Raw genomic sequence first — 12,321 nt, 5'->3', positions numbered from 1 at the left:
GATGGCTTCAATTATCGCTACCTTTTTCTGACTGAGATCACTATCGTCAATCCAACCTTCCAGCGACGTCACTCTCTTTATGTTGTCGCTTTGGGTGACCCTAAGTAAAGCAGTGTTGGAAAAGATGCTCTCTATGGTTGAGGGTCGCCAGGTGTTGGAGCCTCTGATAGGCGCTTCCGGAGTCAATAGGTTGAGCCAATCAACTCCAAATGATACTCGGCCATTTGTAGAGCCGTTAAATTCGGATGCCAAGAGGGAGTGCGGCTGTTGAACTTGATGTTCCAAGGATACCAGCCAGTCCAGAAATTGTACTTATCGGTGAAAAGAGTACTAGGTACCCACCCAGCCTGAACAGAACAACCGACAACAATTCTTGCTGAACTCGAAGTCTCCTCCGTGTCATTCCTACCCCATGCTGACTCAAACAGACCCCCGATGCTAACTGGGCCAAAGCCCGATGGAAGACGAACCCAAGAAAAGCGTAGATGATCTGAAGGGTTGGTATGAAGGCCGTCGATCTTGACGGGGAAGCTCTGACCAAAATCGGATTCACGTGTTATGGATGGGAAAGACACAATTTGGTCCAGGGTCCGCAGGAGCTGTGGGTCCGAGCAGCGGAGACGAACAATGGCGCTACGTACCTCTGCGGATACGATACGGTCATCTACCTGGTTGGGTGGTAGGTCAGTGCTTGCTAGAAAGGCATTCCACCAATTGTCTGCAAGTCGTTGTAGAGATGTTGCTACAGCAGCATGGGCTTGCACTAGGAATGTATTCCCATTTGTTCCATTTCTAGTGTCCCCGAGAGCGTAGAGTGGAGGGATAAGCGACGAAGGGCTTGATATTGGCCAGTAGAAACGGGAACCTGATAATTCCTTCGCATAGGAAGGAGCATTCTGAATGCTGGTACCGTTCTTTGTTCCCCAATATGTCCACAGGGAGCGATAACCAGCAGCAGGACAGAAAGCGACAGTGGTCGAACTTCCGTTTCCACACCACCGATGTAGTTCCGACATATTACCTGATAGGTCATCGGGCCAAAACTGAGATTTTTCGCCAACTATTGAGAAAGTCTTGCTCCCGACCCGCCAGCCCTGGGACTTGGGCACAAGAAAAACAGCACTCGCTGGACCAGCTAAGAAAGCTACCAGTCCTGCCACTACCACCAGGCCAACAAAAAGAGACTTGCGAAGCTTGCTATCATGAGCGCCTGCGTACCCTAGCGAGCCATAAAACTCTTTCCGAAGAAAAAAGTCGAGCCGGTTGAAATTGATACCCGCACCGATGAGACCCAAAGGCACACCGCCGCCGAACATCAGTTCATGTCGTACAAAATCCATAACCATCACGCTCAGGGAAGCCACAATCATAATCTCATGGCTCTTGGCAATCAACTGCAACAATAGCAGATTGATGGTCTCGGACTTGACTGGTGACATCAAATCCGCCCCAATATATTTTCCATTCAGATTTATTGTGACAATGGTTACCGACATAATGATCGGAAGGAGGTGAATCGCAGAGCGCCACAGGGCTGTCTGTAAGGACCCGGTTACCAGTACCTTCTTGTGCTCGCGCGGCCCGGGTCCGAATGAGGTAGCGAGAGTGCGGGAACTTTTGGTTCTGCGTAGGAAGGCTAATGAGATTAGCATGATGAAGGTTCCTGTGTACAGGTTTTCGCAGTAGGCAATTGCGCCAAGAAGGAAGGATGAGGTTGATGACAACAACATTCACAAGGACGACAGTAGAAATCGGTCAAACATTCACATGTGGAGGGTTTGCGATCTTTTATGATGCCATTTCCGAGACATTCGTTCCTCCATGTTTGTTCTTACAGTACAGGGGACGTAGCCGTGGATCACAGTTTGTGACTGATCAAGAATTCATTTTGGAAGAGAGACACACATGGCGTCTGGTGGAGCTGAAAATAGAATAGGGTTCATAACATTCTGAATTTCCGGGGCGCCAGTTTCACTCAGAGATAGTAACAGGTAGGCAGCCGCTGTTGTTTCGGATTGCTACCAAATTACTCAGTCCGGAATAGAGGGGCCACGTCGGGTGTTCAGAAGGCCTTCTGTCATGACAACTCCTACACAAAGGGGCCAGACAGAGGGGAGGAGGAAACCATTCCCTCGCCCGGAGAGAGCTGGCCATGGAAGCGAAAAGTAATGAAGGTATTGAGGAGCTTTTATTAGGTAGTTGGACTTTGTCAGCTCAGCTGTGGCCATGAGAGAAGCAGCAAAAGTTTATATTAATGGGAGAGACCGGAGAAAAGAAAAAAAAAAAAAGAAAGCAGGGAGGAAAACTTTCAACTAGAAGGAAGATTTAAGGTTTCTCACAACAGGCACTCTCACTGTCACTCTCTCATGTGATGTCCTGACCGGTGCTAACAGCGATAGCTTTCAAGATATGAGAGGGGCCAGAATAGCCAAGGCCCATATACTAACACTCTGACATAGTATGCAGCAGTAGTGATCGTGTTGCCGTTGCACGAACAGGAAAAGGGGCAGCTGTGATTATCAGGGCCCTAACAGACTACATTTGTACAACCGTAACTCCATGGCGATTGGCCTAGCGATAGAGGCACAGTCTCTCCGTGTCAGCTAAACCGCCTTCGGTCTAGTGCTGATCACTGCCAACCTTAATTCTCCAAGATCCCGCCTAAAACGGGGGGGTCGCATTGCTGATCACTTGACCTGCTTTGTCTGCGGCCGTCCCTCCATTATCCATCCCTTGATTGAACCTCTCTCCATTCAATTACTGTAGCCCTTCAGGCGCCGGAAGATTTTTTGAAGACCACAAATGGCGAATTTATGGTGTCTTCGCCATATGCGCCCCAGTATCTCATCGCCGCATCCAACGGGCTTGTTATTTTGCTTGCTCGGTCTCTTGTATCTACTCTCGATCGGCTATTATCGGTCGGCAAGTCACCGCGATCCTACCTCCTTCTTCTTCGACCCCAGTCGAGCCTACGAGAAACGGTATTCCGCGCACCGAATTCAAGAAGCGAAGTCCTTTCTCACCACTGCTGGCGACTTTCCCTCCGCAGCGAAGCCATCCGACAACACCCAGGCTACGATTTGTGTGGGGATAGTGACGGTTCGCCGAAGGAAAGAGCAATATGTTGGGTTGACAGTAGCCTCTCTCCTGGAAGGCCTCACCGAATCGGAACGAAACACCATATTCCTTGATCTACTCATTGCACATACCGATCCCTTCGTTCACCCAATATTCTCCGAGAAGTGGGTAGAGACCCTACCCGACCGCGTCCTCCTGTATCTGAACGATGATAACCCCGATTACGAGCAGATCCGCGCCTGGGAGGATGGAGGATGGTATCGTAATAAGACTATCTACGATTTTACACATTTGATGAAGGATTGTTATGAGACTGGTGCGGATTACGTCGCCATGATTGAAGATGATACTTTGGCTGCCAAGGGCTGGCTTTCTTCCACTTTACACGCCCTTGACGTAATCCAGCAGCGCACAATAGCTGGACAAGACTGGGTCTACCTTCGCCTCTTCTATATTGATGACCTGCTGGGTTGGAACTCGGAGGAGTGGCCGAGATACCTTGCGTTCGCTTTCCTATTTTGGGCTGCTCTAACGGGAGCCATAGTATTTGCAAAGAAACGGTTCTTCAAGTCAACTCCAGCAAGTGCTATCTGTATGATCTCTTTTTGTTTCATTCCAGCGTTCATCGGACTACACTTCATGGCAGGGCGGCAGACAATGTGGCCGATTCGTCCGGGTGTCCACGAGATGAACAAATACGGATGCTGCTCGCAGGGCCTGGTCTTCCCGCGTTCGATAGTGCCACAATTTCTGGAACATACCGATCTTACAACCGATTGGTTAGTTGATATGATGGTAGAGAAAATTGCCAACCGACAGGGGTGGAAACGTTATGTGACAGTCCCGCCAGTCCTTCAACATATCGGTGCTACCAGCTCGAAAGGGTATGGGTTTGACAAGTCGGCAAAGACAATTTGGAATTTTAGATACGAAGAGTATCCATATTGATCGGAGGCTCTCCGACTGGGTTTTACTCCCCGGTTACATATTTCTACTGCTGTATAGTATCTAATACAGCGAACAGCGATTAGTCCATGATGAATAATCACTCTATCCTCCTTGAAAGGTCCGATTGAAAGATATTAGCCTGGTATAATCTAAAATCGGCGCTTTAATAGTAGCATTATAATCACCAAACTAGGGTGTCTGAGCTAGGTTCAGTTACTATTCTCGCCGCCGCATTCTCCTAGACTAGTTACGCAAGCGTGTTAGCAGGGGTCGCAGTAGCTGCGTATCTGACTAGCGAAGAAGTACAACAGCGCTACGCACGTCTGCGGAAATAATGCGGTCATCTACCTGGTCGGACAGTAAGTTATTGCTTGCTAAAACAAAATTCCTCAAAACTTTCAAACCGTTGTAGAGCTCCAGTGATAACAACGTGGGCCAGGCAGCCAGCTGCAGGGAGGCGCTACTTCAAAAGGTAGGCGGAGCGTAGATATGTCGGCTGCGACAATCGTTTGTAGTTGTTGCGCTACGCGTGTTGCTTTCCAAATTCCCCCGGAGCATATTCATCAGACACAATATGACGTCCGCTCACCGCTATAGTCTGTTCGTCCAAATCTACAGCTCGCTTTCTCCATTAAGCGCCAGAGAGGCCAATACCGCCATTCGGACGAAGATGTGAGAATCCAGGTGATCTTACATTCACTGTTAGCTTGAAAGAGACGCGTGTCTGAGTCTCTTGGCTCAAATCTCTAGTCTTTCGTCGGATAGCCTAGTGGTGTGGATCCCAGAGGTCTCACTGCCTGAAGCACACCAGGCTGACTCTGACAGAACTGGTACGAAGACATATCTATCTCTGGGTTCCTCATTTTTTCTAGCATTAATTCGATTAGAATGGGGGGAACTTCTCAACAAACACTACTTAGAACCCAAGTTGCATCTACAGCGAAAGCCTATAAGAATTTACCACATTAGGCGTGGGTATTTCTATTACTTTGGGGTAGACATGGACTGACACGAGCCTTCTTGCCAACGAGGCCGAAGGAGGCATGCCCAGGGACTTTGTATCTACCTACAGAGAAAGCCGGGAGGAATTCACCACATTGGGCGTGGGTGTTTCTATTGATTTCGGGTAGAGATATGGACTGAACTTCATCCTGACCCTGACATTGACTAAGGCCAGAAATATATGGAACTCAGGGTTATGAGGGAAGATACTGAAGATACTCAAGATACTGGATAGATGGAACTGTATATGCCTTGTTTGAGTCAGCAGGGAAGGCCTAAAAGAAATAAGCATATTGGAGGCAGAGTATAGACAAATAGAGAGCAAAGTGATTTGCAGGTAACTGGTCAGCCAGTTACGACACTTTATATCTTTATATTTTGTATGACTACGCTTTGCTTGTGTTGTGTTTAGTTGTGTTTGGTTACAACGACGACCTTAACTATTACTAACGTTAGTCCCCCGTAGCTGATTAAGCGGACATTCGCGGAGAGACAAAGTCCACTCAAGTGGATCCAAGGAACGATGGAGGCCTATGATATCCTCCAACGCCAGCCCTTCATCCACAGGATCTTAGGGTCATCCTGCTGCTCAATCCAGTGCTATCTCTGACACCGACAAGGCACATGTAGAATCAATGTTAGGCAGCTAGGTTTGAAGAACGCCAGGCCATTCGGTCTTGTCTTGGTTTCCTCCACCAAGAAGATCTTTCCAATCTAGAGTTACATTGTGTGGGGCAGGTTGGTATATCGATTTCCGCAGTGGGAATATTCCCACTAAGACATGTCTCATTAGGTACCGTGCCTTTGATATTGCGGCCTCAATACAGGAATTCTAACTCCACATGGGCGCGGCAAGACTGAAGAGATACAACCTGACAAATTACTAGTGAACCTGTCAGGAGTCTTCGGGGGCCATCCGACTCCTCTTGTTCTCTTCCACAGGACCTTGCACGTGTTACTACGCTAGGAAGTGTGTCAACGGGCAGGTTTCTGACTAGTACCAATGCTAATCAATTTCTCCATTACTTGCACAAGACATGTTACGGTACTTACCGGTTAATATAAACATTCGTTAGAGGGCGAAACCCCACCCGCTGAAGAATGGATACTCGATGGACGGAGTATACCAATGAGAAGCAATTGATTTCTCGTCCGGGTGAATACTCCGTCATGTACTCTATTTTTGCAATACTTGGCGCAGTGTTTTTGACGCACGAGAAGCTGGTGTATTCGTCTCAAGCTGGAGTCACGTATGTAGTATCCCTATCTCAACATCGATTTCAGTCCTGTCATGGTCCACAAACCGGATGAGTTCATATCCATTATGTAGAAACTGGACGGCTAAGTAGCGGATTTCGGCGTCATTAGTTAAATCAATGCTAACCGGTGACTATATATACAGGGCCGTCCGCCGGGGTAGAGAAGATGTTTCCTCCATCCCACAACAGCTCATTCCAATCCTTAAGTTGAATACCTGATTACAATGCATCTTTCTTCTATACTCCCAGTCTTGGCCCTGGTAGCCACTGCTATTTCCCATGCCGGACCGCACGATATCCTGAGTCATAGCGAGATAAGCCGTCGCTCCGCAATGGGTATGATGTGTCGCAAGAGCATCTCCCAGTACCATGAGCAGCGCTGGAAGCGCAATATTGACCGCCGCTGGCATGGACACAACACTACCTTCTCAGTTCATACTGAGGCGCCCTACTTCGAGACTGTCCAGAACGGTACTTGCGTGTTGACTCCCGAGGTTACTCAAGGACCCTATGTCTACCCTCCTTCGCAAATCCTCCGTCAGGATATAAGTGAGGGCCAGCCTGGTGTACCACTGTGGCTAGATATTGGTGTTCTCAACATGGCTACATGTGAGCCTCTTGAAGATGTTCTTATTGATATCTGGCATTGCAATGCTACAGGTTCCTACTCCAGCTTCACGCACCTGTCGCCGAACACTCCTTTCCCTGAGATTCTTAAGCAGGAGGGCATCAATGAGAGCGACTTCAAGATGGGTGTCACTGACCTGCATACTGATGACACTACCTTCCTGCGCGGAATGTGGCCTACTGATAAACACGGTATGATGGAAATGAAAACCATCTTCCCTGGTAAGTATAGGGATGGCTGCAGCTTCACTTCAACTCTTACTAATGAATTTTACTGCAGGATTCTATATCCAGCGTACAATCCACATCCACGTCCAAGTTCACACCGACTGGTCTCTCCGTGAAAATGGTACTATTATGACTGGTAATACTGTCAGCACTGGCCAGCTTTATTTCGATGAAGCACTGGAACAGAAGATTATGTCTCTCGAGCCCTACGCCTCTCACACGCAAATCAACCGTACCACCAACGCCGATGACCTTGTTTTCCCTTACGACACGGCTGGAGGCTTCAATCCTGTTGTTAATGTAGTACCCATGGATGGAAAGGACGTGACTAAGGGAATGATTGGTTACATTACCCTTGGTGTTGATACCAGTGCCATTGAACATGGTGACAACTATGTCGGCGACCCATAGAACTCTCTCGCCTCGGAGCCAATGAATGATGATCCTCGGGTTGCTAGTCTCTAGACTATCGCACATGTGTTAGGTTGCAGGATTGCTTCCTTCTTTTCTGTGGCTTTACGGGCGTGCTGGTATAAACTCTTTGCTGAGGAACTGAATCAGGTCGGTGATTATAGACATCAGGCAGTGCATAAAGCCATAGATTGACAGAAGTCACTATTATATTCTATCTGCTACCTTCAGACCTCCCACAGGATCGTAGGTAAAGTAATTGTTGCTACGAAGCGGTCCGGCTCAGTCTTACTTGGAATGTCACTACAATCGTCGAGGCAGACGTAATTTAGAAGATCCTCACTAGAACAGATATTTGTTCATGCATCACGGTGTGAACCAGTTGAAGATATTACTATAGTTCCATAGATAATATATTTAGCCCAATTCCTGGATAATATATAATATCTTTTTCTGTAATAGTCACAATTTAACAAAAAAACCGAGAGCGCGTCTTACAATAAGAATAATAAGATAATATACTTATTCACCTGTACCCCCCTCTCAAAATAATATAAAACCTGCAAGTAGATAGGTTAAGGAAATCTAGACAGGTTTGATTACTAATATAAATCTTTTTTGAAGTCTTTTATGATTAGGAGTACTGACTTTATCCTCTTGTATTTGAGTAATACAATAGTGGTGATTGTTGTGTTTGTTTGTAAATACTTGATATCATCAAGCCAGTCTCTTGATAACAGTATGTCTGTGGCAGTCTGGAAGACTCTGCAGATATCTTCAGTTAGAGTATCCTGATAATTGTTGGCGTCACCAAAAAAAAAGCAGCTTAAGTCTAATATCAGGTTAACCGGGGATGATGGCATGCATATGCGTAAATGTGCCTCCACAGTCAATGGAGATGGTAGTTTTGTGGACTGCCATGGTACTCGACTTGTCTCTTGATAAGCTGGTGTGATATTACTCAATTAATCTTGAGAAGAGCAGTCATGAATATTGTTGTCCTAGTCTTGCGGAGACGCAAGTTTTCAAATGCCGTTATGTCGACGGTCTTCGGATCGAAGATTCAACAGGCCACCGATCCTATAGCACGGTTTAATTTCCAAAAAGCGTACAATTCCACCACGACTAGCACCTTACAATTGCTGGCAGCATCAAACCCCCGTTGGGTTTGGATATAGATAGCCTCTGGACCCGCGGGATCCGCTTGCCGATCACGTGCTGTTGACAGGATGAGCATTGCATATATTCGTGCATATTCGGGGGAATTATAGAAACTCTAACCTGGTTCTGAAAGATGGGACCGACAATGATATAAAGACTAATGAGACTCGCGAAGCAATATTTCCACAGCTCAACATATAGCACCTATTACGCCACAACTTGAACAAACGATGTTGCCAGTATTACCTTTACCGCTTTACATTTCAGCCATGTGCTTATGGCTGGCTTCACCAATATTTGCAACGCTACCTCTCTTGAAATGTTCCTCCGAAGATATTAGCCTCCCTCGCATGCCAGGAGTGACGATGTTGTCGGTTGCGGCCGAGCGCCTCGAGAACTACTCCCTCATTGCAGAAGTTGCGAAGCCGGAAAGACACTACGACGTCACCCTCAACTTCTGCAATGTCACAACCAACTACGGCCACGAAGGTTGGAAGGACAACGTGCAGGTTACAGTGTGGCTCCCACTGGAAGGCTGGAACGGCCGACTCAGCGGTATTGGCGGTTCTGGGCTGTCTTCACTTTGGACATATAACCGCTTTACGCCCGCTGTGACACGAGGTTATGCTGCTGTTGGAACTGATGCTGGTCATGTCCGTAATCCACTGGACGCGACTAGTTGGGTCCTTGATACAGCGGGAAATGTTAACTTCTTCTTCCTGCAAAACTTTTTGCCCTCTCCCAAAGTGAGGCAGCGGTTATTGCGAAGAATGTCATCACGGACCTCTACGGCCAGGGGCCACGGTCCTCCTACTGGGACGGTTGCTCGACAGGTGGCCGCCAGGGCCTTACGTTGGCTCAGCAATATCCCACCGCTTACGATGGGATTCTTGCCGGAGCACCAGCTATCAACAGGGCGACGTTCGTTCCAGCCATGTATTACCCGAAGTTTGTCATGGACCACATGAGCCACCCGTTGTCGCAATGCACATTTGACGCCATTCGTAATGCCTGCCACCGTTGAGGCGTGTGACAACCTAGGCGGTGTTCTAGATGGCATCATATCTGCCCCAGACAAGTGTGATTTTGACCCATACTCGCTGGTGGCTAAAAGCTTTGAGTGTAGTGAGGAAGAAAGTACGATCAGTACCAACGATGCTGCAGTTGTGCAGAGGTTATGGGATTGTTCTAGACAGACAGATGGGTCCCTTATCTGGTACGGTATGAGCAAAGGCACCTGCTCCGATGGCTGACACTTCGCTAGACTTCTCTGAGTGTCTGTAAGGCCAATGCTGCTTCCAGATCGGTGTGGGAGCATAAAAGACTGTATAACAATCAGTGTGCGTACTGTGACGGCTAGTACAATCAGAAAAAGGTACAATCTTGTAAAGACCCCGATAAGAGAGTAAGGAAATAGCATTGCGCGTCTTCGTTCCCTGGTTTGGAGCAGAAACAACGAAGCAGGATCCCTAGACTGGCTGTTAGAGGAGCATTTCCAACCTCTTGGCAGTACGGTAGTTGATGTGAAGACGAAGGGTAGAGGGTAGAAATCCGACCTATGTAAATCTCCAGAGGTTGGGTTAGTGGCTGGAAGACAGGAAGAAGAGGCGAAGGGTCAGCTGACCCTGGCTGGAGTGGAGGTCTACTAAACAGGTAATCATAAGGACTGCTCTTACACGGTCGCCCGGCTCTGGAGGAATTCAGGGATTCAAGTGAATTTTCTCGGCTCGCTGATCATATAGCTTTACCAAACTAAAAGGGAAACTCTCTTTCTTGTCTCGAATGACCGTGTTCAATGCCTCTGGTTCCGCAGCCGGGCCTTGAGAGGGCGTGCGACTATGTCATGAGATGGTTTCAATGGACACTCACCAATGCAAGAGCAAGATCTTGCAGAGCAGTGGTGACTGAAAGTTTCTGGCCCACACCATGAGATGACAGCCACGGATGCCTCTTGCTACTACCACTGTAGAAAATCAGAAGCAGCGGCGATAAACGGGACTAGGACTATTAAAGTCAGTCCTGCGGGAAAACGTTTGCCACCTGTCTGATAGTGCATTGGTAGGCTTCGACGCATGCATCATCCACGTACACAGTGCTGGTGAGGTGATTCCCCTCAGCTCTAATTGAGGTTTCGACATTCATGGAGTACTTTTTACCGTAGGCCAAGTAATACTTGCAAGCTACCAACGAGACACTACTGCTGGCCGACCAGCTGGGGCTTCAACCAGATGCAATATTTGCCGAATTAGTAATAGTCCAGCCTCTGCAGTTTGGCTCACAAATACTAGTTAGTCTGCCTGGTTACATGCCAAGAATACCGCTGACAGTACGGAGGCGAGGAGCTGGGATATTTATGAGAGCTCGCCTGAAGCCAGAAAAGTAGAGGATCCATTGCTTTCTCCAAACCTAAGTAACTGCGAGATCATATTTTCTCTTTCAATCACCCTCTTTGGTATGGGGCTCTTGGCGAGCACAGTTGTCGCCTCTCCACTTGGTATTTTCTTTATGCTTTTCAGTCTTCACTGGTGTGTGTAAGCTGACAGGACTTCGAAGTCATTAAAGATGCGGACGATCTAGTCAGAAATAATTGGTCGGAGTCGGCTCTTAGTGAGAAGGAATTACAACGCTAATACAATGGAGGCGGGATGAGCTAGTTGACGTCTGATAACCTAAGAGGATTGGGCCCAAGGTTGAGCGGATACTGTGCAGGCCGTACACATCATATCATTATTTTCAGATAATTAACTAGGAAGAGCTTGTCCAATGACGTGGAGGCTATTCTCGTGTGTTGGCGTTCCTTGCTATAGTACCTATACTTGGTGCTCCCAGCTAATCTGAATAGTTGCGGCTGTGGATCATTAGAGTGAGCTGTCGAAACGGAATACGGGCACTGGGCATGATCCCTAAATTTTGAGTTTATACGGCGGTTCAACAGAGAGGAAATGACGGAAGCAAGCAAACAAGTAAGCCGGTGTTGGTAGTCATCGCCTCCTAACCTATTTCTGGAACAGAAATCCCTCCCCCCCGGCTTTTTCCCTTTTTTCAGTACCTTTCTCAACCCCATCTTCAACGCAGCACTTAATGCGATCGGGCCCGTGCCAATTGTTCTCATTACTGGTATACTCCTCATGCCTCAAAAGTCGATCATCTATGTACTGAACCACTCTCGGCAGTGGCTCTCGAGGCGGGCTTTCGACGCCCTCACTCTCACTAGAGATTTGGGAAGCCACCGCAGATATAGAAAGGTGTGCTTTCGGTTGAGGGCCCGTGGGGCATCTGAGAGGTCTACTTTTCTAAAGATAAACAACTCTCCGCAGTGGTTTTCCAGGATATCGCTCGTATGGCTTGAGATCACCACGACCTCATCTTCGGCTGTATCCAAGGTATCGGAGTCGATCAAATGACCCCATCCCTTCGCTTTTGGTCTTGTCGGCTGTTTTCTCTGCTTGCTTTACAGCTCCTGAGACATACAGACATGTCTCTGGAGACTAGATATGCATCTTTAACCATATTGACACCATTTCTGCTGGTGCTTGCCCCATTTGCATCTGTTGAATCTGTTATATCTGTTGCATTTGGTATACATTACCTGCCCATGTCCCTATGA

At 47.7% G+C, this 12,321-nt stretch overlaps 4 protein-coding genes across 4 annotated transcripts; 3 read left to right on the top strand and 1 right to left on the bottom strand.

Moving 5' to 3' along the window:
• Positions 1-182: 182 nt before the first annotated feature.
• Positions 183-1,652, bottom strand: AKAW2_61015S (uncharacterized protein; the record flags this gene model as incomplete). The annotated part of the gene is made up of 1 exon (XM_041693204.1): positions 183-1,652. One exon carries the CDS (start codon positions 1,650-1,652, stop codon positions 183-185), a length of 1,470 nt encoding a protein of 489 aa, XP_041546513.1.
• A 1,150-nt stretch (positions 1,653-2,802) lies between these two features.
• AKAW2_61014A (uncharacterized protein) lies at positions 2,803-4,026 on the top strand (the record flags this gene model as incomplete). Its single annotated transcript, XM_041693203.1, has 1 exon — positions 2,803-4,026. The coding sequence occupies one exon, from the start codon at positions 2,803-2,805 to the stop codon at positions 4,024-4,026; it is 1,224 nt and encodes a 407-aa protein (XP_041546512.1).
• A 2,593-nt stretch (positions 4,027-6,619) lies between these two features.
• Positions 6,620-7,553, top strand: AKAW2_61013A (intradiol ring-cleavage dioxygenase; the record flags this gene model as incomplete). The annotated part of the gene is made up of 2 exons (XM_041693202.1): positions 6,620-7,136; positions 7,195-7,553. 2 exons carry the CDS (start codon positions 6,620-6,622, stop codon positions 7,551-7,553), a joined length of 876 nt encoding a protein of 291 aa, XP_041546511.1.
• A 1,526-nt stretch (positions 7,554-9,079) lies between these two features.
• Positions 9,080-9,738, top strand: AKAW2_61012A (uncharacterized protein; the record flags this gene model as incomplete). Its single annotated transcript, XM_041693201.1, has 2 exons — positions 9,080-9,367; positions 9,466-9,738. The coding sequence occupies 2 exons, from the start codon at positions 9,080-9,082 to the stop codon at positions 9,736-9,738; spliced, it is 561 nt and encodes a 186-aa protein (XP_041546510.1).
• Positions 9,739-12,321: the final 2,583 nt, after the last annotated feature.

Source organism: Aspergillus luchuensis, chromosome 6 (assembly GCF_016861625.1).
Source record: "Aspergillus luchuensis IFO 4308 DNA, chromosome 6, nearly complete sequence".
Lineage (NCBI taxonomy): Eukaryota > Fungi > Ascomycota > Eurotiomycetes > Eurotiales > Aspergillaceae > Aspergillus > Aspergillus luchuensis.
Note: the sequence above shows the minus strand (reverse complement) of the source record. Positions and strands in the feature narration are given on the sequence as shown.